Source organism: Clarias gariepinus, chromosome 23 (assembly GCF_024256425.1).
Source record: "Clarias gariepinus isolate MV-2021 ecotype Netherlands chromosome 23, CGAR_prim_01v2, whole genome shotgun sequence".
Taxonomy (NCBI): domain Eukaryota; kingdom Metazoa; phylum Chordata; class Actinopteri; order Siluriformes; family Clariidae; genus Clarias; species Clarias gariepinus.
The window spans coordinates 2511726-2537842 of NC_071122.1; the positions used below are offsets into that span (position 1 = coordinate 2511726).

The following is a 26117-nucleotide window of genomic DNA, read 5'->3' on the forward strand; positions in this document are numbered from 1 at the left end:
GAGAAGCGTATGATTTGAAAAGCATTTTGGCCAGCAGCAGGATGTTTTGTCGTGCTCTTGGATGCAACTCAGTTTTTGTGTGAAAGACTGTAGTGCTCTCATTTGCACGACTTTGTCAGGCTTTTGAGGCATTCGGTTTCAGACTGTACTGACACAAAAGCAGGCCAGATGGAGTAACAAAAAGACATTCTTTCCGCTTTCTTCTGTATACCGACTTTTTTTTTTCCTCCACTCTTCCCAGCAGCAGCTCATCTTATCTGCCTTTTTTAGAACTTTAATTTCAACCCAATGCTCTGTTTAATGAAGATGATCTCGGTACAGACAGACACGTAATTTCTTCTTTTTTTTTTTTTTATCTGGCTATTCTTTTTCTCTTTAGCGCCGGATGCAGATAGTGCTTTAGAGCGATAGGTGTGTTTGTTGTGCTTTGAATCATCGTGTGTCCAAGGCTTTCCTGCTTTCTAAATATGCAAAATTTTGCATCCTACTTTCTCAGCATAGCTCAAGCGCTGATTTCAGTCTTGCCTCTGAGGTTAGGTTCTGTCTCACAGCGAGCTTCATGTACAAAGCTACAGGAGGAACGGACTTCACATTGTTCGCTGTGTTTCAGATCTACAATATACTCTTCCTATGATGTTTATTACATGCATAAATTTTTGTCTCTTCTCTTGGTAACAGTATTTTCCATGGTTACTCCACCCTTTTACTTCCATGCACACACACTCCACTGTGCACAAAAGCCGGTTGAACACTCAATGATTTGTGAAAGCAAATGGTTTCACTTTTGCCAAATTGTTAAATAATACTTTGTTTTTTTATAAAGTTCCTTCACATTAGTTTGCATGAAGTGATGTTTTAGTTGAAACGTAGAGACGAGCTCTTGTATGTTTGAGTCTGTAAAAGTGATTGAGCAAGAATAACAAGTTGCTCCACAATTACATAATGAAGGTGAACTGGCCGAAAACACCACATGTATCCCGACGATGGTGTTTCAACTCTCTGGAAAGCTACGGATGATCATCGGCGGGATGATTTCCAGTAGCTGATCTCTACCGCTCCACTGGTAATTCACTCAGATCAGCACATCTAAACCATACAGCGGTGTTCGTTTGGTGACGGGTCGACCTTTCCCCATCGGTTAACCAGTGATGGAGTTGTTCACATTAAATGACTGCAGAATACGAGTGTAAGAGCGAAGCTGAACATCAGCCAGTTTCTTGTGTAGCGTGTGTTCCGGTGAGCACAGATAAAGAGTGCTGAGTGAATGTAATCATCAGCCTGATTAAACCTGTTACAGTAAAGATGATGAGCGTTATCACCTAAAGTAAACGGTTTACTCTTTAGCTGTTTAACAGTGTGAGCAGCGTGAAGATCTTCAGCAGATGCAGGTCTGTGGTGTTTGGATCCTACTGTTTTTCTAAAAAAAAAAAAAAAAAAAGTCTGGATGAGTTCTGCATGGAACATTTCTTCAGCCGTGTGGTCAGTCGTTAGGCCAGGGTTTATCCTGTGCCCAGTTGGGGTTTCTTGAGCTCCAAAGCTCATTTATAAAAGTCCTGGTGAGGGAGAAATCTTCATGTAGGAATAAGCAGAATGTGATTACCGTACACCATAGTTACACACTTACTGACAGTCGAGTCTGTGCTGAGTGAGTCTGAGGGTTGGAGCCGCTGGAAACTTCTGATAACTGCCCTCTCTCTCTCCCTCTCTCTCTCTCTCTCCCTCTCTCTCTCTCTCTCTCTCTCTCTCTCTATTGAACTGTTGGAACAGGGTTTTTTTTAGGAAAAAGCAGCAAGGTCATTAGAAGAGCTAAACTGTATTGCAAGAAATACTTTTATCTTTGCAATACAGTTTAGCTCTTCTAATGACCTTGCTGCTTTTTCCTAAAAAATGTCTACACCCCTGTTCCAACAGTTCCCTACACTGATCATAACACTAAGAGCACATGCCTTACATTGTATAGCTCCTGTTGTGCTGCTACAAGCTCTCTGAGCCATGGTGGACTCGATCATCAGAGGTTGTGTGTATGTGTGTGTGTGTTGTGGTATCTGGACTTGTTTGTCCAACACATCCCACAGATGCACAGTGGAATTGAGATCAGCTGAGGCAACACCCTTGAAGATAACACAATGTGTGTGTATAAAGTATATCTCATGAGATCAGCAGTTAGTGTTTCATCAACTCTTCTGTGGAATTGGGTCAGCCTTTGCTCTCCTTGAGCCTCAGTGAGCCTTGGCTGCCCATGACCCAGTCACCGGTTCAACAGTTTTGTTAGATCCTAACCGAGAACCACAGGACGCTCTGACTCGGGCATCTAGACATCACGGTGTGGTGCTTGTTGTCACTCAGATCCTCATGATGACCTATTTTTCCTGCATCCCACATGGGTATATTAATAAACATCATGATGGCTAGAATGTTTTGCGTTATATTATGGCTAGTGGAAAATAGTGGGGACGTTGAAAAACACGTGTCTTAGAACCGTAAAACGAAGTATACAGAAGACTCTGAAAACACCTAGACTGTGTTAGATTTGAACCGGCAACGTCATCTGCGTATTTGTTATTGGACGATTCCAAAGGGGGCGTGATGAAGAATTCACTCACAGTGCATGTAACATGGCGACACGTCGTTTCCATGTTAGCATTTCGGATGGTACTTATCTCACACATACTGTTCACTGTGTGCAGCGATAAATACAGGTGGAGTAAGCGCACACTTGCACAACTTCTCAAAACTTTCCATAATTCTTGCTGTTGCAGCTGACTAAACCACCTCTACACTGTACACGCATAATGCATCTCGCGGGGAGTTGTTACTTTCTGCGGACGTGCACACATGGCCAACACATTAGGCAGCCAACGTGTGTGAGCATACACACAGCTAGCAGCATCGGGATTTCCTCTTTTAATCTTACTGTTGTGCTCGTTTTTAGCAGAGATGTTGTCAAACTGAGACACTCGTTTTTTCCATGCAGTATATTTATTATAAACCTGTAAGTGTCAATTATACGACTGTTCAGTCCCGATCAGTAGATTCTCGATTCATGTTTAAAACCGGGCCTTGAATCTGTTGCACGGTAACACGCCCTCCTGTTTACCATGTGGTGTGACGGAGTTCTGAAATAAGGGTCTGTGCACCGTTGGTTCAGTAGACACCTGCGCTTTAAGATCGCCCAGCTGTCAGATTGAAGGCTTTTGTCGGTTTTGACCTCAGTGTCACAGCGACCTGTTGGTGATGAACAAAGATTTCACGTAGGGGAAGTAAAAGCTTCCCATGAGCCATTTTACCACTTCATACCTGATGAGTGTTTAATTCCACCTTTAGATGATGGTCTATTGTTTGGGCCACATGAGCGGAAGAGCTGCGGTTCAGAGGGAAGTGTGGCGGACTGAGATTTATTAAAGTGGTTTAACCTGGGTTACTGTGGCTCCCTGGGTGAGAGCCGTTACTACTTTTTATTCCTCGTTCCACAAGTTCTAGAAACCACAGAGGAAAAGCGCTGAAACTGCAAAGCCCCTAAGCTCAAGCATAGCGCTGTAAGTAAAGCTCACTGAGTGACGTTGCAGTGGGATATGACATCACGCAGAGGTGATTTTGATCCTGTCGCATCATATGATGTGACCACAGGACTCGTCTGGCTACGAGCATTAAGCGTTGTTAGAGGAACATGAGCATGTCGTAGTTCTCCCTTACTCTGATCTTATTAATGCTCTCGCATGGTACTCGAGTTCCCCGTGTGACGACAGGGCACACATTCTCCCCACTCTGTCTCAGCACCTAGGGCGTAGGGCTAGTTGTCTCCACTGGTCACTCCCTTCCCTACCCCTGGAACTGGAACTTTTCTCGGCTTGTGCGCTCCATCTCCTCCCAGGGATCCTGCCGATTCAGCGACTCTGTGATTCATTAGTTCTCTTCAGCTCAGTGATGACTCTCAACTTCTTTGAAATAAACAGGTAAGCAAAGCTGCAGGAACGAGTCGAGTCATCAGCTGAGGGTGAAAGTTCTGCCCCTCTCCCTAAAACAACCACCGCTAGTGTGTGTGTCCCGAGCTGCTGCGGCATGCCCTGACGCTTTAAGGCAGAACGGCTTGTGCGCTTGTTACACAACATGGAGTCGACATGGGTTCTTGTGTCCTTAGACTACATGCTTAAAACAAATCTAAAAAAAAAACCTATTAAAGGTGTTGAATTTGCACTCTGCCTGTACGCAGGTGGTGCTGGCTGTCACACCACCATGCTGGGTGCTTCTCCCCGGATGCGCTGCTCCTGCATCCGGTCTCCTGTTATGCTACCGTCGCTGTAGAGGGACGTGCTCTCAGGACTCTGATGCATGTTGCTATGGAGCTGAAGAGCAGTGCGTGGGGTTGTTGTGCTGTATGAAGGAGGATCTGGATCATGACACCACCGCGTGCAGATCCAGAGCACTTTTTTTTTTTTTTTTTTTTTTTTCTTAAAAATAGAGAGTAGAATGTCTTAGTTGTTTCAATATTTCTGCAAGAGCATGTTCACATCAGCCCTTTAAACCCATGCCTGTGGAGGACTAAAGCCAGGACGGCTGTTTGTTCTTATGGTTAGGTTGCCAAGGCAACGCAGAAGTGATGTTTTCTGCAATAGATTAGTGTTACTGATGATCCAGTGTTTTTCAGTCAACATGTTTCAAGTTTGGAAGGCAACAGTGCCATGTTGGATGTGAGCTCATCATCTACTGCACAACTAGGCAAAGGACCCTTACAGGCCATTATACAGTGTTTCCTCACTGAGGGAATTGCAGCTTTTTGGAGAGCTGGGTCACTGTGCTGGCACGTGTGGTGAAACACACACACACACACACACACACACACTCAAAAAACAATGATGTGTTTTCAGTTAAACGAGTGAGAGCTGCTACGTGACTCCTTGCTCACATCAGAGTATTAGAGCAGGACAAAAATGTAAAGAGAGAGAGGAGGATTTAACCCAGAAGTTCCACATCATTTGGGCAGATCTTTTCGATTCTTCAACAGGTTGGTATCAGTAAGCGTCATGCATGGCTGAAGATCTGGTAAAGTAGTTTACAGACAGGATGCCATCACAACTGTCTCACCGTTCGTGATGTTGTACTGGATCTCATCTGTTCAGCTACAAGCCGGAAGGACCTTTATGGACGGATCATCTTGTTACCCTCTGAAGGAGACTGAGTGACCAGCACTGAACACACACGGTGCTAATATGCGTCTGTTGATTTTGTTGTGTGAATGTGACGCTCACGTGACCGCAGGGTGCCACTGAAAGCATGTTTACACTCCAGTTTTTCTCTAGAAGTCGATACAAAAGAAGGATGGAAACTTTCCCTGTTTGTCGTCATGCAACACCTGAAAGCCTGAAAAGGTTCCTGTATGGAAACATGGCTTTTGTCTCTTTTATGGATTTCTTTTTTTTTTGTTCTGTTTGATTTGCTCATCCAGGTGATGGTGCAGCTGTTGATCCACAGCCGTGTTTCTCATTGTGCGATCTTGATGCCTGCGAGAGAACGGTTCCTCATGTCCACTCTATCTTGATGTTTTCAGTGACCTTTCATGGTATTTCAGATTATCTTCCAGTTGGAATGTCTGGAATGGGAGTACTGGAAGGATCACTGATCACCTTTTGACCACAGGGCCAGCTCATGTGCTGGAGCGTGACACGGGCCAGACGGAACCGCATGCCACTTTTCAAAAACCAAATCTTCAGTGGTTGTTTTTTCAGTCTGTTTCAGCTGCCCCTTAGTCAGTTTGGAAACTTTCGTGAGAAATAATACTAGTGTCGCGGTGTGTCCCCTCCACATCAGACTCCGGGAACATTTAATTGGACTAAAGCAGAAGAGAAGCGGAGGAGTCGTGTTTTTCACTCTGTTCTGTCATTCTTGGCACAGATCTGCTTTCTCCAGCGGCCCAAACGCCTTGATCCTTTTCAGTTCAGTTTTTGGTTTGGATTTTCACTCGCGTTCCCCTCACGGTCGTCTTCTGCCTGCCAACTGCCCCGGGCTCCGCCCCCTCTTATTTCTGCTCATTTTGGCCTTTTCTGCTGGATCTCTCTTCAGTGCGAGTCTGGAACAGGTGGTCTCTGAGATCCCATCTGTGAAGAACAGCTGCCCTGTGTTCACTGCCCCTACACACACACACACACACACACACACACAGAGAGCGTCTTTATTCTATGCTCTGGCTTATGTTACCTTTCTGTTAAACGGCGCTTTGTGACCCTTCTCTAGGAGCATGTTGGCTCGTGAGCTGTAAACACTCCTCCTTTTGCTTTTTACGAGTTCACTAATAACTCCTAACTAGTGTAGATCAGAACACACGGGGGTTAAAAGTGCTCTTCAGAATACTTGGCAACCAGCTGGATAGGTGCAGGTCCTCACCAGCTCACCCAGTTTAAGCTGGATACAATTCTACTGCTTTCTTTGAGGTTGAAATTCATTTTGTTTGGGGGGTAAAACTCATGCATAGTTAAAGTCCTGTGATGTAACGTGTCTCCGAGAGCACAACGCTGATCACGCATCACACTGACCACCTCTTATCTGCTTAGTCTACTGTACGTTCATGGAGCCTGCCTGTAAAACACACACACACACACACCCATCTCTTTATTACATTGGACACACAGCAGGGCGCCTCAGAGCGTCTCTGGTCCTCGGTTTTAACCAGCAGTTCCATGTCATTTGAGATTTCAGCTGTCCAGGTCCTGTTGAGCCTAAACGCCTGGTTGGGTGTGTGTGGGGGGGAGGGGGTGTTAAACAGGTGAGTGTCAGTAAACACACTTCATCTCAGCGTCCCCCCCATCTCAGCGTGAGATTGGACTGGTGTCTCGTCTGTGTGTCCAGCGACGCCCCCTGACCAAAACTCCCGAAGCATCTGGGGAACTTTATTCTCCCCTCGTTATTTAACAAAAGCCTCTATTATAAGCAGACTAAAGCGTCTAAGAGCTTGACACGCACAACAGCCACACCGTGTCCCATCTACCATGCAACCACGTCACATGACCTGTACCTTTTACATGACTCAGGATGTGAAGCCTCACGGTGAGCTAGTGCGAGTTTAAAGCTGCTATAACGTCTAGTCACGTCTGGCTCGGCAGCGCGTACTTCTCCAATATACACACACAAAATGGCTGAGTTTATTCTTTTCCTGTAATATGACTGTATACAATGATCGCACTTTATTTCATTATATTCTGCGTGTGTGTTGAGACTCGACAGGGAAGCAGCAGTGCAGTAAAGTCCTCGTCACCTCTCTGGGTGTTTGACGGCATACTAAACACTCCTGCTCCCTGCGTGCTGCCCGACTGCGGTGTCCTCAGAATGTTAACCAAGCACCTCTCCTCCCGTCCTGGGCCCTCTCTCTCTCTCTCCCTCCTGCGCGCATGTGTTTCTCTCTCTCTCTCCCTCTCGCGCATGCATTTTTTTGTTTTTTTTTCAAAAAAAAAAAAACGCTCTTTTTTTCTTCTTTTTAAAATCTGTCTTTGTTTTTTTTAAAATGTAGTTTTTCTTTCTGCTCGAAGGGTACAAAAGCTTGGCACGAGACCGCTTTCACCCCCAGTGCCCTTAATTAATCAAGAAAATTTGTTATTGATTACGATGATGGTGAAACTTCTACTGCTGCTAATAACAATAATTATAATCAGTAATATACAAATTTTTTTTTTGCTAACATGAGGAAAAATACTTTTTCACTAAAAGCACAATGACTGGCTCCTTATAAAATCCACCAAATTCTCACCCGTGACTCTCTAGTACTCTGGCTCTCTGAGGCTTTGATCACATCCTGGTTTTTAAAGTTAAAGCTATGAGCTTGTATTGTTCTGGATCCGCTCTCACAGCTGGGAGGAAAACCAAGACTTTTGATAAACTCATTTTAATATCTTGTGGAGCTGATCAGATTGTTGCATCAAACATGATTTATAGGATAGTTCATGTTTCTGGTATTAAAGTCCTTTTTAGAAACATGGTGCTGCACTTTAGCGTGTGTGTGTGTGTGTGTGTGTGTGTGTGGTCCCCTGTATCTGAATGGTGGAACCCATCAAAGTTGGTCAGGATCCCTGACACAGTGATGCACCATCCTGGGGCAGTTTCGAGTCTGTGTATTACTCCAAAACGCCCTTTACACTGATGTCTGGATCAGAGCTCACGTGTAAAAGCACATCTTGTAAACGCGGGACATTCTCCATTCGGGTGAATTTACATGAGGCAGAACCTCTGTGTGTGCGCGTGTGGTGTTTGGTGAACCCCCTGAGGTTTAGTCTGAGGGTAAAGGAGTATTTTGAGGAGTGCTGCAGTGCACGCTGTGATTAATTACACACAGAATCTACAGAAAGTGTTTATTTAACTGCAGTAAGCACCGCTGAGCCGTGGGGTCGAGTCCACAGGGGGACATGACTTACACGGGTACAAGAGATAGGAAAGCAAATGCAGCAGAAGACCCATGTAATAAACGTGTCTGGGTGCTTACTGTAGATGATGCCAGGTGTAGACGGTTGTGTGTGTGTGTGTGTGTGGGGGGGGGGGGGGGGGGGGGGGGGTGTTGGCTGTCTGTCTGTGACTGGTTCACTTCAGAGAGATGTTGATGACCAAATGTTGGGGCAGTTAGAGTTGGACGTCCCCTCCTCCCTCTGTATGGGGGGTATACTGCAGTGTGTCCCAGCACAGAGCCGTGCCCACACCGCATGGCCTCCTCTGGTTACTGTATTGTACCAAAGGGTCCAGAGCTGACTGGCTGCTGTCGCTCCTAAACCCTGTGAGCTGGATTAGTGTGGTGGTGTCCCTGAGTTGATCTGATGGCACTTTGCCTCCCTGTGGTCGACTCCAAAGGTGCACCAGGTTAACACAAGCATCCATTATGGTGCATTTTTGTTAGAGGTGTGCAGTTCACACCCTCCGCTTCTAAAAATGCACATTTTGGATAAACACCTTTTTTGTATTTGGGTGCTGAATTAATTCTTCTAACCCTCTGTAAGCACGCGGTGGGTTTAACCATATGTTCGAGTGAACAACTTTCTTGATGTTCCTGCTGACCTGCTGTTCTTTAGTCATGTTCTCATGTTATTTACTATTTCCATAGAACAGCTAGTGTGTTAAACACACACACACATGTGACTCTTTGTTTGAGACCTCCATCTTTAGTTGTTTCTGGAACCAGGAACCTGGCCCCAAAAATGAGTTGCTCTCAGTCAGGGAGAGTTTATAAAAAAAACTCCGAAAGCCTTTAATTCGCCTCATGTTCTGCACTGAGGTTGAGGGGGTGAAGGAATGCAGCCTTCCCCGAGCTCTAATATGGAAAGCGTCTCCTTGGATCCATCCTTGTGGTGAGCCGAGCTCTCTCCTCAGGAGGGGCAGCGCTGGAATGTGGAGACATGAGTACATCTGCAAGCGTGCATGGAGTGAAGGCTTGAAGTGCCAAGTTCCTCAAAACACTCAAACGAAAGGGAGAGGAAGAGAAAGAAAAGGGGAGAGGGGGGAAAAAAATCTGAGGGGTTAAGGCAGCTTAACTGGGAGCGTGACTCATCAGACTCGTATTGCCATGTTTGGTACTAAAGCTTCCCCTTCACCTCCATGTGGACTTGATTAGCTCCGAAAAGAACCTCAGACCTATCGTCGGAGTCTGTGGGATGAAATGGAGGTGGAAGAATGTGTGAAAGTCAGCGCAGCAGCTCGAGTTGTATTATAATTATAATGGTTTCAATGTTTCCGCTCGAGCCCCGATGAATCCGGGTGTCGTTCAGGATCGGGCCTGAATGTATTTAAAGTGATGAACGTTCCAGCAGTCATCCGTTCATCTCATTATGAACCGACAGCTGTGCTTGTGTTTTACTCCCATCTGTGATTGTGTGTGTGTGTGAGGGTGTGTGAGTGATCAGGACTCGTCATGAGACCTGAAAGAACCTGAATGTTGAAAGGGAAGGTCGCTTGGTCAGTGTCATAAAACACGCTGGCTTCATTTAAATCCGAACAAAAGGCAGAATTTGAATAACAAAGCAGGCGCGTTGTGTTTGAAACGCTCCGGCCCCGGGGTTACTGTCCGAAATCTAGTGAGCGCTGCTGTGAGCTCCTGCACCAGGATCACTTCACACTCGACGTGTTCTAATCTGAGGTACTGATGAAGTCATACATTCCGTGAATACATGTAACCCTCAGTGGCAGAACAGGTTTTACACGTACAAGTTATTTTGAAGCATGTTCATGCTCATAATGTTTCACATAATTCGCCACCTGAGCTGGCTCGGTGCGCTCTGACTCACGACCAGACCGCCAAGGTGGCTTCATTGGGATTGAGCATTGAAATGTTTTCTTTGATTCGCTATGTTTATTTGATTTATCTTTAAAATTGGTAAGAAATAAATCTGTTTAAGTATTTAATAATTATGGCAATTCTGCGTAGCTTGTGATGTTTTAAATGTTTTTCGAATAAAGGTGTGTTTTTTTGGCTGCCAGTCAACACTCCACTCCAATAGGGGGCGGTATTGCTCCAATCATCCAGTCATTAAACTTCAAATAAAAAGCAATACTGTGGCGTTCTGAGAGTGCTTTGTGCCAGTGGTTTGTGTTTCCTGTAAATGCTGTGGTATCAACAGTTGTAAGTTTGCTGAACGACAGAATGATTGGAGTCAAAACCCGACTCGTTGAATCACCGAAAGAATGATTACATTGCATCATCTATTTAATCGCACGACTCTAGAGGCTTGTGTCTTTATATAGATGTCGTTAAAGTAAATCTAGAGTAATACGCTTGCGTCTATGCCCTCACGTCCTCATTTATACGTCTCATTGAATCGCATCTTTGCAGTCGTATTGTCTGCGGCTAGGTTCCCACTATAAGGCCTCATGTTCGCGTGTATTCTTTGGTAGTCTGGCTGAACATAATATTAAAAGATTTTGAGGATTATGGTGTCAGCGCTGTGGGCGGATGAGGCTCAGATGGGAGAGAGACTGGTGTGTGTCCCCTGGCCTGGTTTAGGCCTCATCAGCTTAAGGAGCAAGCCATGCGTGCATGTGTTTTAACCCCTGCTAGACCAAACGGAGTTCCGACAGCTACTACTTCTGCTGTCGCATCAAGTCCTCTGCTTAGTGATTGTTTATTTCCTGAAATAGTTCTCTTGATGTCCAGATCGTTTTTATTTTTTTAACATTTCCTTCAGAAAGTTTAGTGTTTTTCGAATGTGTCCTGACTGTCCCCTTTAGCGACACTTTAGCGATCAGCGTAGAGACCGAGTGAGGACAAAGGACAGTTGGGTTCTTCCATCGCCTTGTCCTGTTTTGTTAATCTTGTCAGGATGAACTGCTCCATCTTTTCTTCACTGCTTTGGGTTCTTTAAACCCCAAAATCTGTAGTGGTTTTGCTGAGAATGCTATCGGAGTGCTAGTTCTGGACGAGCGAGTTCCATCAAGGTCAGTGATTCACATTTACGGTAATGAAAGATCTGAACTGGTTTATCTGCACATGCACTCGCACATTTTTCTTTTTGTTTCCCCCCTGAAGTTTTATAGCAATAATGCGTTGCTAACAAACAAGTTTCTGACAGAAGCAGAACTATTAAAAACTTTGGACATCTTCGTCTTGAGCTATAAGCTAACTAACTAACGTGTGTGTGTGTGTGTGCGCTGCTTTCCCTTGGCGCTGTAGCTGGCAGTTTTCTCTCATCATGTGAGGAATTTAGTGCCTGAATCAATCCCAGTGTTTTGCTGCTTTGTGGTTTGCCTGAAGCTCCCTGATGAATCATGTTCTGGTCAAGACAAGAACAAAAACACTGCCCAGTGAAATCACAGGCAACGGCGATACGGAAGCACTTAACTGTTAAGTATTTAATTTAGCAATCGAACTCCACGCCTCGTCCTCATTTGGGAAGTCGATGAGACCGTGACGGGGAGAGGGTTTGGGAGACGCCTGAAACATGAAGTGAGCTCATGATGCCTTTTGGTCAGCAGGTTTATTCCGGGGTGAGGGGACATTCCTTAGGGGGCTCGACGAGTCGCCAGATTTAGCTCTGCAGGGTGGGGTTCTGCTGCCAGGCTTGGAGACTGGATTAGGAGCCTCACAGAGCAGTCAGACCCCAAACCCAACACTGCTCGCTCAGAGACTCGGAACTCGCTCAGAGACGCACACGACAGTGAGTCAGGAAGACGTTCTCACCACAGGTGGAGGTCTAGAGGAATGCAGTGATGACACGTGACGTGTAAGTCAACAGCAGAATCTTCAATCGTTGCTTATTGGGTTGTTTCTAAATGAACTTTCCTGAGAACTGATCTCTAATAGCTGAATAGTCGAACTCTGACTTAAAGTGAGTGTATTTTAATTTTATAAACGTCAGTGGTGGTGTTTAAGCTTGCTTTACATGTTCTTGGTTTAAAAAAAAAATATATATATATATATATATATATATAATATCTGAGCTACGGTTAGTCACTAAATAAAGCTTTCTGATCGTTAAAGGCACCATGCAGGAGCATCTGTCGTCTTGAATTACATGAAGCTTGTCTCTGGATAAGCGTAAAATAGCTTAAGTTTTTGCGAATGAGTGTGCGTGAGTAATAATAGTTTTGTCTGACTTTGCACTATTCGGACAGTTATTTTTTACATGATTAGCCGGACTAATTAAAGCGGTTCTGACTTCAGGTCTGTATGAATCAGTTAGTTGAACAGATGTGTAAGCAGTCTCTAACCTCGTACACAAGAGCCCAATGTGAAACACATCCTGTCTGAGTCAGTTTTGTGTGTGTGGTGTCTCCTGTCCAACCACAGAGCAATAACAGACACTCATGAGTTTTTAGGGAACAGCCTACACAGAGTGTCCATGCTCTGGTCATGTGACCTACTTAACACAACTTGCATGGCCACAGGGCCTCAAAACGTGTCGTCATAAACCAGTTATCTGATATTAATATATGTTGTGCCTGTTGAGATCGATCATGTATGCGCCACGTGAGTTAATGGATCTTGTGAATCACTCCAGATGTTCACGTACCCTGGAGAACACCTTATTCTGTCCAAATGATGGGGGGTTCAGTAATGCTTGCTTAAACGTTTAATAATTTCGACTTGTTAGGTGTCTGATGTTGGCCATGTTGCTTAGAAACCGTCAGCTTGATTGGCTGGTGATGTGTTTGGTCCAAATGCAGTTCAGTGTTCTGTAGCAGTCCATGTTTCATGCCTCTGTAGTCACTGAAGGAAATTGATCTGATCCCCAGGCTGGTACAGGGCCAGCGGTGAGGACTGGATATTAGAGGCGAGAGAGAGAGAAATTACAATTGATCCTTTAACAAACAAAAGTTTGGATTTTTAGCGGTCATTTATACATATCGAGAGACACGATTGTAATTACGTAAGGATAGATTTTGTTGTATTGCATTCTCTATACAAGGGATTTTTGTGTAATGATGTAACTGAATAAAGTAGCTGTGTTTGTGCAAAGTTTTTTTCTTTTTTTTTTTTTCTACATTCTCAGATTCCGATAAATCAGGGGTCAAATTTTTAACTTTAAGGTTACTCTTAAAGAGGGGGGGGGGGGGGGGGGCAGGTTTGTAGTTTCAGTAGTCACGAATATCCAGGCCTCTCTTGGCAGGTGAAGTCCTCCCATGATTTTTCACAAGTCTTGAAAATTCACAGCGAGTCGTGAGGTGTAGTAGGTACACCTTTGCCGGTAAACACAGTTAGTTTGTCTGCTGGTTCAGTGTGAGATTGTAGTGAAGCTGTAGCAGGTTACCTTCTTGTAGGTCATTAAAAGTTGGTTTGTAGGTGATTTACGTCAAGCGACCAAGAACTTCACTTCGGGACGGTTTGGTCCTCTTTAACGAGCTTGTTTAAGAAGTTGGAAAGGTCACAAGTATTTGAGTAAAGTGATTTTAATTGAATACCTGTATTAGCTTTTACAATAGATAGGGTGAGTAAATTTGCTTGTCTTCGAGCTGTCTTTGTGGGAATAGAAGTGATGGTCCAGTGTCCTCCTCGCTGTTGTGATGTGCTGTCAACTTTTTTTCAATTAATTTTTTTTAAATGCTTTTTAATAATTCATAAGTAATTAAATGTTGATGGGTCTGCAGTTCCAGACTGTAGAGTTGACAAGAAAATGTTTTTGGTATAATAAAAGCCTGCATCATGTTTTAAACAAGATGTTGAGCTGCTGCTGCTTCGCAGTGAAAGCAGCCTGTGTACCGTGCAGTACTGTATCAAGCGCTAAAAATATCTCTCTGAAGAGAAATGCATCTGTTCCATGTACTAGCGATCCATTACCACAGCCCAACACTGAAAGATTAATGCTGCAAACCGTGCTAGTCCCAAATCCTTCAGGATATCTCACACACACACACACACACACACACACACACACACGTAGATGCACTCAGATCTCAGAATGAGTAGAATTGAAGTGTCTCTTTCCTGGTATAATACTGCAGTAGGAAAACGCACAGCTCTGCAGGACAGTAATTTTCTCTATCGTTAATTTTTTGTCACCTTGGTGGGGTCGAGTCCGAGGAATCGAATCATTGTGTCCTGATCGGTTTAAATGAGGACATTCAGCAACCGGCCCACGAGCTTGATTCATATCCTGTTAGTAACTGGTGATGAGGGAGTCAGAGAGTCTGTCTTTGTTTTAACTAAACTGATCTCATACTTTCCAGAGTAACTCTACATTTAGACTATTTAAACCCCATGTCTGTCTGTCTGTCTTTCTCTATCTACAGTACATCTCAAATTGAAATATCAAACATTTTTTCTCTAAGCACGGAACATAAAGCTTAAAAGTAAACACTGCTTGTATGTCCAGTTTGGTTTTCTTGTTTTACTTTCTTCCATCTCGTGGATTGTTGGCTACATACCATCCAAAAGTGCAAATTAAATAGACTGTCCTGTAATCATGTAAATCGGTCAAATCTGAGCCATTTTGCTTTCATCAGTCTGAAATGGATTACGAGTAATAAAATCAGTACGGTAAATAAATGTAAAATAAACACAAAGGACACATTTTAAGTCCTTTAAGGCCTTGTTCACACGGGCGTTAAGTTTTTGGATAAATGAACGCGCTCTGAACGTCCTAAACATTTATGTTGTGTTTTGTAGTGGAGGTTGATTGACCTCTACACCGGCGTTGGTTTGTCTCTGTCTAACGTCAGCCTACAGCCCAGATTGTAGTTTGTGTGTTAACCTGTGGGGGCAGTGTGTCGGGAACTGGATATGAAATCCCGCCGCCACTGGGTTCACACCCTGACCGCACAACGTCGGATTAAAAAAAGTTTTTTTTTTTTTTTTTTTTTGTGGTTTAGGAAGAAATGCGAAAATTTCCACGCAAGTTTTTCAACAATTATAATTTTTTATTTTTTTTTGCCCTTTTCCCTATGTATAGCATGTAGGATCATGGGATATATCCGGTCCTTTAAAGCGTAAAATGAACGCGCAGAAAATAAACTAGAAGCGGTTTCCTTGTGTTCGTTGGGTTTTGAACGGCAAGAAAAAGCTGCATGCAACGTTTTTTTGACGCCATATAAACGCGCAGCCGGACAAACGCACGTCACCAAAGCCTGTGTGAACACTCTAATTGACTCCTATGTGTGGAAAACACTCGCCGCTTGATCCGCACTCACCGGACGCTACGAACGCAGAAAAAACACTAGATTTTAACGCCTGTGTGAACAAGGCCTAAAGAGGTCAGAGGTTTTTTTTTTGTTTTTGTTTTTTTTTCTCAACCAATCGCAGTCCTTGAATTATTGCATCAACCCTGGCAACTGGGTCGACCACACCCCCTTACTAAGATAAAAGATTTTGTACTTTCCTTACTCAGAGTTGCTCTAAAGTTTTCTAAATCACTTTCAGTCTAAGACTCCCAGCTAGGAGTTAGGAGTTAGATAGGAGCTCTCTGAAAGAATTCTAAACAGCTTAAATACAGGCCCAGGTTGCTTTGATGGCAGCCTTCAGCTCATCTGTACTGTTGGATCATCAGTCTTCCTCTTGACAATAAGCCATACAGTCTCTATGGGTGTTCAGGTCTGGCGGGTTGGCTGTCCAATCAAGTACAGTAATCTCAGCTAGCGTAGTTGTCACTGTGTGGAAAAGAACTTTGGCATCTCTATACAGCTTGACCAAACACAGTGGACCAACACGGGTAGATGACATGCCACCCCAAATCATCACTAACTGTGGTTATGACACACAAGCAACTTGGATGCTATGCCTCTCCTCTCTTCCTCCAGACTCTGGAAGCTTGATGTCCAAATGAAATGCAGAATTAACTTTTATATGAAAAGAGGACTTTGGACCACTTGGCTTCTGTCGTTGATTGTTGCATTACTTGCATCAAGCCACTCCTGACCTACAATTTCTTTTTTGAAGACATCTGTGTGTGGTGGCTATCGATGACCTGTGACCTTTATCGTCCCTGTCGAGGGTTGCTTATCCTCTGGACAATCGTGAAGTCAGCAGTCTTCCCCATGGTTGTGTTTGCACCTGTATGTGTAATTAATGATACAAATAGATTATTATAATATTTTATACATTTCGTCCAACCTGCTGGTTCGGTGAGATGCAGTATGACTGTACTGGTGGTTGTAGCGAATGAATAAACTGCTGACCAAATGGGAAATTCCTGATTAATATTCTTATTTTGATTAACTTTGACTTCCAAGACATCTCTTGAGGTTTGAGTCAGCATGCTGTTGATCTTTCTGTCCAGTCACATGCTGCAGTATATATTACAGTATTAAGGAGTTGTGTATATCAAAACCGGATCTTTACCAAGCACTTTTTCCCACCTCAGTAAGCAGGCTGTTCTGCAGCACAGACTGGACGGTGCTCCTCACCTCCTCTCTGCCGGGACTGCACCTGCTGAGAGTGGAAGCCTCACCTGGCCATCATCTCACTGCAATTTCTAGTTTGCCACCATCCTTCTCTGTTCCATGTGCACTGCTCACATTGAGCTCCAGAGCTCGCTCGCTCTATTTTGTGACTTGTCTATATTGTTACCCTTTGGTTGCAGGTGGCTTTCAGGACCTCTGGTAAATCTGTAGTCAGTACGCAATAGGTTCGGGAATCATCAGTAACCTCTCGATACAATAGTCACAAATACAACGGTACCGATCTGATTTAATATTGCTGTTTGATTATGAACTCGAACCTTTAAAAAAAAATTCACAACTCAAAAGTATTGGACTTTATTCAATCGCTTTACAACTGAACTGTTTGATTAAATGTGTTAATGTGTTAAATTATTTCTGATCAAACTTGGCAAATTATTGTTCAATTTAATTCAGCTTTATTTATATGGTGCTTTTAATTATGGTCATTGTCACAAAGCAGTTTTACAGACTTAAAGAAAATGAGTATGAAATGTGTAAGGAAAACGTGTGTAATTCAAAATGATTGTCCCTGGTGAGCAAGCCGAGGGTGGCGGTGGCAAGACAAAACCTCCTGACATGTCGGTAGGAAGACACCATGAGAGCAACTCAACAGGGAACCTCCTCAGTTGGGTGAAATCAGGGGTTGATTTGCAGTTATATTGGGTGTTAGGAGGCTGAAAGTTCAGTATATTCAGTAGAGTATATTATTGGAGGCTCAGCTACAAAACTGTAGTGATTTTAGGCTGAAACTAGAACCAGGACAAGTCAGACGGATCCAGAGGGCAGAGGGGGGTCTGGGTCACTGGCAGCTCGACAGAGTTGGGTATAGTCTCAGTTAAATGTAACGCACAATTCACTCCTACCACATGAGCGCCACCTGCAGGTATATAAAGACAGTGGCGTTTTACCGCGTCAGATGTGTATTGAGCAGTTGTGAACATGTGGGTGAGTGTAGCTTTTAAGGTGGGTGTGCACAGGCTTTTAAACACTCAACTTTTGATAATGTAACGACTAGGGGTGGGCGATATACCGGTAGACACGGTTAATTACCATCAAATTACATTTTATCCCGCTGGGATGCGCATGTACAAACCAGGCATGGCAAGGCGGAAACAATATTAAACAGTCCTGACATTTAAAATAAATAGTTTTTAAATAAAAAAAACAGTGGGTCGCGTAGGTTTGTGATTCGAGCAGTGCTGCTCAAGTTGGTCCGTGCTGCGCGATCCACCGGGCTACGTGAATAAACCAGATCATCTCTGCGCTATCCAGATAGTCGCGCTGCGCTGTCCACTGGGCCGTGCAGATATTTGGTCCAATCGGGTGCCTCGGTTTCGTCCCACTTTTGATGTGTTTGGCACATCCGTGCAGCAGCAGTGAGTTTGCTAACATATGACAAAAAAGGTGCATCATCTGTGTTGTGGACACGTCAAACCTTTTCTATCATCTGAAATCCAAGCATCCAAACGAATATGGCCAAGCATATTATTGATGCATGTTCAGATACAAATTACTATATCGTTATCGAGGTAGAAAATTGCTTCTACCATGATAGAAGATTTCGGTTATATCGCCCACCCTTAGTAACGCCATATAAATGCTTTTCTGTTGCACGGCACGGAGATCAAGTCCGAGGTGCATCGTCATGTCTGATCAAGCTGAAAACCAGACAGATCTAGTCATTGCTGTTTATAAATGTTATAAATCATTTACCGTTAATTGTGACGCATCGCCACATTGTCTCCACAAAAGAATAGCGATTCATAATGAATTATAAGTAGCTACTGTGTTAGCTCATGGGCTAGCTCATAACGATAAGGTTTCTCTGTAATAGGAGATCTTTATTTTTGGGCGGGGAGGGGGGGGGGGGGGGGGGGCGTTAAGCTTGCTGGATTGAATGCAGTACCTCAATGCTTTCCTGGTTCTCACTCATGTGCACACACACTCGGGGTATCAGAGAGAATGTATTGCTGTGGAAAGATAATTCAGCGCCTGTGGGGTGGGAGGGGGCGCGAAGGAAGACGAGTAAGAAAGGAATGAGGGAGGGACGGAGAGGATAAGAGTGGGTTATTTTATTAAAACATAACTCGCTTACTTGAGCATCTCTGAGGCAGTGTAGCAGGCTCACCTTCCCCCAACGTCCTCGTCCTTATCAACCGTGAGCGCTCGCATGCCTGTTGCCAGGTTACCGTCCGACACACTGAAATGTGGAGTTGTGTACGAGAGCGGCATGGAAAAGCGCCATTGACTCGCGCACGTCTTTAAATAATGAATCAGCGCTGCGTGTGAGCGGGCGAGGGCAATGAGCAGGCGAGTGTGATCGGGATTGTGGGGGAAGCCATGCAGCTCCAGCCTGCGACGCACTGCAAGCTGTCCGGCTTCATCCTGAATGAAAGATGCACCGTGTCTTCCAAAATGGAAGTCCACCGGTATGTACAGGCTTTTGGGGTTCTGCGCTCGGCTCCTCTCGCCGTGGGTGGATTAGAGGCGATAAACGATCGGTTGACTTCCAATAAGGAAGGTCTTGTTGGTTGCTCGAAGCTTTAGCGTAGCATGCTCAGAAAGCACGTCTGTTGGAGATGAAGCCTGAGCTTCAGCACTCAGTGTTTAATGTTGGTGTTGTCCGTGCTAAAGACTCCATCAATTGCCTTATTGATGATCAACTACTCTTTGTCAGCCTATTTAGTCGTTTTTTTGGTTTGTTTGCTCAGCAGGACGAGTGATGTTGTCTCGGAAAGCCAGACGAAGGCTTTGTGTTCTGGAGAATCCGTTCATCAAATATTGAGCAGGAATCTCCAGCTGCTAACGTGCACAGCAACACGCTACAAATCCACTGCTGTATGTTGTGTGTGTGTGTGTGTGTGTGTGTGTGTGTGTGTGTGTGTGTGTATATACCTTCCTTGAATATATTCATTTACTAGCAGTCCCTGTAAACTAAAACTGAAATATAATGCAAGAGCTTCAGGTCTACAGGCGGTTAAAGCTGAATAATCGCTCTGTACAACCATGAGGATCAGAAAAGCATGAGCGAGAGAAGGAGAGAGCGGCTGCTCAGGTGGAGCTCAGTCTCACTCAGCACTTCTCCACCACTTTTTCATTTTTGTGTCGCTTCTCTCAAACCCTCACCTGAGCTGACCTGAGCAAACGGGTTGCTGTAGGTCCTTCAGAGTCAGCAGAGCTTATGTATCTGAAGCCTTTCACATGACGACTAAACACACCTGAGCCGAGTAACGAACAGAGAAAAACCCCGTAGGAAGCGGAAATGGAAGTTGGAATAACGTTCTGCAGTTTTGTTTAACCAGATATTGTTTTGGGCTTTCTGTTGTTTATAAAGGGGTGATTTATTTATTTATTTATTTTTTTGCAGCGTCTGTGTTTGGGTTATTTGTAGACACTGATAAGTGCTATTAGCAAATGTCTCTCTGGCTTGTTAAATATTTATTTAGGTATACACTTATCAGCTGCCTGATGTTTTAAGTGTGTTTCGGGGTCGTTGAGCTCGACGTTCTCGGACCGCACGCGGCCTGCTCCTGCTTCAGTTCATGCGTAGTGAATTATTCATTCTCTTCTTCATGGTCTTGCGGTCGTTAAGAATTAAAAACTTTGTGTGTAGAATTATGCATTGATTTAAGAAGATCAGCATTAAAGTAGTTGCAGGCTGTATAAGATGTCTTTGTGTATGAATGGGTTTTTATAAGGAATAAATAAAGCTCTGCACTGCAGTGGTGGTGGTGGTGTGCTCAAACCAGTCCAGATCTTGGTGACTACACCTCCTGTGAGTGTGTGAAAGGTCTCTGAGGTGACTCTTGATGTGCAAAATGACCTGGATGTCGTCACCAGGGCCAATGAGACACCGTTCCATGATGGAGCGCTTATTGGATGGAGGGAGATGCTGGTTTTGGATGCTAAATCTTCCTCAGTTCACGCGGAGCATTCAGATTAACACTTGAAGGGGATGTGGTGTGCAGCTCCAGTGGACATTTAGCATGCAGCTGTGGTCATGCAGCTGTGCAGTCGTCTCTGGAGCTCAGTCCCGGATACTGGAGGCATGTTACAGTCGAACATCACCGTCACTGAATATTAACATCAAACACTCACAGTTCAGGTATCAACACCTGGGTTGGGTCAAAAGCATCACTAGACATGATGCCCAGACCCTTAGCCCTCCTGTGTGTGTAAATGAGTCATGGTTGCTGAGAGCCACAAGAATGTTGGAGAATGTATCGCGTTTTATTTTGTAGCTGTTAATAAATTTTTCAACTCGAGGTATCTTTCATCTTCTTGTTTGTAAATTAGCTAAAGTGAGTCTTGTAGATGTTCTAAGCTGTAACGCTTGATGCTAATGCTAGAGCTAGATATTAGTTAGACTTTTTGACTTTCACCTGTCCCCGTGTTCTCATGACGTTCATCTGGGACTTGCTGGACTTGGATCTCTCTCTCTCTCTCTCTCTCTCTCTCTCTCATGCACGCAAAAGCACCAGATAATAAGACTGAATGCACATTATTTAACTGGCCATTTTTACATGAGCGCTAGGGCTTACACACACACACACATACACTTGGTGTTTGTTGCACCAATGTGATTCTGTAATTAGTGACGGAAGTGTTGTGGTATAAACATTCATGGGAGTGTGAATAGAACAAAATGTTAAATTATTTTAATGTTTAATGTACTGCAGAATGGTACGATACAAATTGAATGTTTTCTAAAGCGCTGGCTTTAAAATGTCAGCTCAGACTGAAGACGTTTGTGTGTGTGTGTGTGTGTGTGTGTGTGTGTGTGATTGCTAGTGATGCGCCTCATATGCAGGACGAGTGAGATGAAGTGGGGAATGGAGCGGCTTTTTTTTTTTTTTCCTTTGCCCTTACGCAAGTTTTTTTTTTTTTTCTTTTTTTCCCCAGTGTTACATAGGAGACACACATATATACACACACACACAACCCACCCACGTGCGCATTGTTGCTAAGGTGATGGCTGTAATTCCTCAGCCTATTAAAAGCCCAAAGGAGAGCGGGAACTCATGAGCGTAGGTCTCGTGCTCGCCACGTCACACTCAGCATTGTAATCCTTCTCCTAGTGTAATTATAGCAGGTTTGTGAAATGCTTAATATATTTAAAAATTATACTCGTCCCTGCATGCGTGATGTCTGCGCAGTCTGATGCGGCGTACACAGTGCAGGCCCCCGCCCCTCTCTCTCTCTCTCTCTTGTTAATGCTGACATGCTCATGATTTTAAATGCTTGTGCCAGGGTCCAAGCGTTCCTCCCCCTCGGCAGAGCCGGGACTGGTGGCGTGAGGATCAGTAGTGTAGGTTTATTTCCTGAAGTTGCTGTGTATAGCGTACGCTGGCAGTTCATGTATTCCACAGTGGGAGTCTGAGCCTATTTCGGGCTGTAACACCTACACCGCAGCCTGGGCCCTCCCCGTGAGCAGTCCTCCTCCTGCCTGAGCCGTCTCTGTGTACCACTGGTGTGTGGGTTTAAAATAGCTGCTGTCTTTCTCACGCTCCTGTGGCTTGCGGAGTAGGTGAGCAAGCCTGAGGAACGTTCATTCAGAAGGTGTGGAGCTTCACTCGGAGCTTTTACTGGGACTGTGCATAAAACGTTTTGTTTTAGACTGTTGTTTATCCTTTGCTTTAAATAATGGAGGTGGTGGTTTTCCCCCTCTTTGTTTAGGCATGTTTTTCTCATCCAGATGTTATTTGTGATTTGTGTCTTCAGGTTGCCAGAGAATGCGTTTCTAGTCCACAAACAGTGCTCTTAACATTTTCCATGTTAAATGAAGGCGTGGATCTGTTTGTGAAATGTACAGTCGAAAATTCCATGTCCAATCAAATCCCTGTTTCAGCTCGATGCTTTTTAAAAAGCCTTTCCATTGTGCTTATGTCTCTAGTTCACATTCACAAGTATTTATATTTTAGATGGTTGTTCAGTGCACTAGTGCAGGTTTTTCCCCACTGTTTGGTGTGCACATAAACAATTCATTGCAAAGTTTAACCTGGGCAGCATTAAACTAAGACCATTTTGAGATTGGGGGGGGGGATGGACAAAAATATACTATGTGTCGTAATGTAGCCCAGTTGTTTATGCACATACTTTGTGATAACTTTCTGTACAAATACATGTAGCACATGTGAGATTTTGGTGATGTCCATGTTGGTCCTGAAACTTTCATAGGATCCATTTGATGTGGTTCTCCTGGCTGGCTCGCTCACTGGCTCGTCCAGGCCCAGCATGTCTCTGTCCTGGCTTTGATGGGAATCCCATTTTCTCCACAGTGCTGACTCACTGGATTAAATGAGCATGTTCTTCACAAGCTCCTAGGAATGCTGAGCTTGGTTCCATTTCGGCTCTGCGTTTTGCTTTGTTTATGTTCCTCCCCAGTCAGAAAGCTGCTTAACTCCGTGGCAAGTCCCAGCGCTGCAGTTTGGCATCCTTGCCATTTGCTCAGGCTCGTGTAGGCTTTCGGGACTAACAGGAGGCTCTGGATGTGTAAAATTTATATAGCAGGACGCTGCTCTGTGATGATCCTGAAAATGCATTGAAATAAAGAAATATAGACTTTAAAGTTTTGTTTTTCTTAAAGCATTTGTACTGAAGTCCACTTTATAGTGCAGGGATTTGGCTCAGTTTGATGCAGGCAAAAACCACAACTTGGTAAAATATTCCTTTGTAATTATTTGATACTCGTGACTTAGGCCTTGTTATAACGGGCGTTAAAATCAAGCGTTTTTCTGACGTTCGTAGCGTCTGGTGAGCGCGGATCAAGCGCAGAAGGTTTTGTACACAGTCAATGAGAGTGTTCACACGGGTTTTGGTGACGTGCGTTTGTCCGACTGTGCGTTTATACAGGGTCAAAAAAAACACACTGCATGCAGCTTTTTCTTGGTGTTCTCAACGATCCCATGGAACGCAAGGAAAACGCGTCTAGTGCGTTCTTTGCGATCATTTTACGCGTCGGAGGACCGGATATATCCCATGATCCTACATGCTGTACATAGGAAAATGCGGAAATAAGCAACATAAAATGTTTTAAAAAAACAAAACTTGCGCGAAAATGTTCGCATTCTTCATAAACCACAAAAAAAAAAAACTTCCTTTAATCCGACGTGGTGCAGTCAGAGGGTGAACCCAGTAGTGGCTGCGATTTATTTATTTATTTATTTTCCCCCTCTCCCTATGTCGCTGTATTACGAGAATTTTTAAAACAAGAAGATTAATGTCTAATATAGCAAAATGGTCAATATTAAAAGGAGGCACCTCAAATAAAACAAGGGCTTTTATATCCAGTTCCCGACACACTGCCCCCACAGATTAACACACAAACTACAGTTTGGGCTGCAGGCTGACGTTAGACAGAGACAAACGAACGCCGGTGTAGAAGTCAATCGAGCGCCACTACAAAACGCAACGTAAACGTCTAGGACGTTCAGAGCGCGTTCGTTTATCAAAAAACTTAACGTCCGTGTGAACAAGGCCTTATTTGAGCGTGATGTGCTTACTAGGGCTGAAACAATATCTCGGGTAATTAGATTACCAAAAATATTTGACGCAAAATCTTCTGCCTTAAAGCTTCTTTTAAATAATTTTAAAAGCTTGCGTTATGTTTTTGTGCAATTATTTGTTTGGTTCTTATATGAAAGTAAGTTTCTTTAGCTTTAGCCTCATCAAAGGTCAGCGCTATGCGGTTAGCTGTTAGGGGTTTATAACGCTTCAATAGCAGACGTTTGGTTCAGCGTGGCTGCGTAGTGAACACGCACGGCTGTTTTGTACGTGTAGAACGCTTCTTATAGTCTCAAGTCAGGAGATACTAGAGGAATAAATTAAATAAATAAAATCTATGCTGTTTTTCCGCAAGTTAATATGATAACATGATGCCCTATGAGACTCCTGTCACTATAGAGTTCAAAAACACACCTGAGCCTCCTGCGGCAGCGTGTGACGTCCCCATGCTGTAGATGCTTCATCCCCACCAGCAGGGGTGCTACAGTCTCTATATTCACTTGGGTTGGTTTTAACATGAGGCTTGTGCGGGTCGACAAAAAGAAAAGAAAAATGTTCGAGACGAGTTTTTCTGACTTGTTTCAGCTTTTGCTTCATTACATACTGCTGAGAATCCAAACACTGACATTTAAAAGATTGCACTTTCACACAGTTGTGTTTAAACATGAGACAAACATTCACGCAGTGTTGGTTTACCGCATTGAAAATGTATCATGCTGAGACGACACCATATTACATATTGCATTATGCAGTATGTTCTTAACCAAGTACCAAGATGAAACAATACAGTTTATATATCGCTATTGTTTGGTTTTACGTGACGTGTTTGATCTGTGAAGCCATGCCAGTGTTTGCGTCCCTCCCAACGTCTGTGTCTGCACTTAAACCCTGTGTTTCATGACTTGTGCTTGGTTGGGGGAATATGATAGTGTGCGACCGCTAACAGATAGCATTCCATTTAAAAGTTTCGGAGGTGAAACATGGCGTGTGACACACGCTATAGGAGGAGAGTCTTCACAGTCTGAACAGTCTCCTCTTCAGAAAGAAAGTGTGTTCAGCCTGCCCTCAGTGTGTGTGTGTGTGTGTGTGTGTGTGTGTGTGTTACTCTGACACTCGAAGACATCGTAGTCAACCTTAGCAAAAAAACAAATCGCCTTCATTGGGAGTGTGCTAGTGAAATGTGTTTTTTTTTTTTTTGTGTGTGTTTGTATTTAACTTTATTTTAATCAGCATGTTATTGGTTAATTCACTGTTTAATAGCCTTTTTAATGTTTCATATAGAGAATGAAACTCGTTCTTTGCATGTTATTTAGATCTCAGTCTGCTTTAATAAAGTCTATGTTTCTTTGACGTATATCTGTACACTTCACCCAGTTTAGAGATAACACTCTGTTACATCTCACGTCGATATTCAGCCTAAAAATACCCAGCTATGATTTTTGGTCATTTTTGTACAGGTGTACGTCATTACAGTGGGGAAGGTAAAAGCGAATCCTCAGTCATATCTGGTCCTGAATCGTCCCTGCAGCTCTTGTGTGTCCTTCTCCACTCGGTGTGTAGTGACGCTGGCCAATGACACTTAATCACACAAGTCTACAGTGTCCCGCTCAGTCAGGTGACAGATGGCTTAGATTTTCACTGAGTCACTCTGTGGATTAGACAGCACTCAGACCCGACACTCATTATGCTGTAGCAGGTTCTTCAGAATGGGTCGAGGTGAAACACAGCTGTAAAATCCTTTTCGATCCCATTTAGCTTTTCTCATGCCTGTATCGCGCATC

General features: G+C 43.9%; 1 protein-coding gene across 5 annotated transcripts in view; it reads left to right on the plus strand.

Moving 5' to 3' along the window:
* enah (ENAH actin regulator) overlaps positions 1-26117 on the plus strand; it is a 72038-nt gene that overhangs the window by 3206 nt on the left and 42715 nt on the right. For 4 of the 5 annotated variants that reach the window (XM_053484075.1, XM_053484077.1, XM_053484078.1 and 1 more), the window contains exon 1: positions 12038-12182. The exons of the other annotated variant lie outside the window; for it this stretch is intronic. In XM_053484075.1, coding sequence (XP_053340050.1) covers positions 12169-12182 — 14 coding nt within the window. In that variant the 5' untranslated portion in view covers positions 12038-12168. Of the gene's footprint in view, positions 1-12037; positions 12183-26117 lie in introns of those variants that run through there. 5 annotated transcript variants of the gene reach the window in all.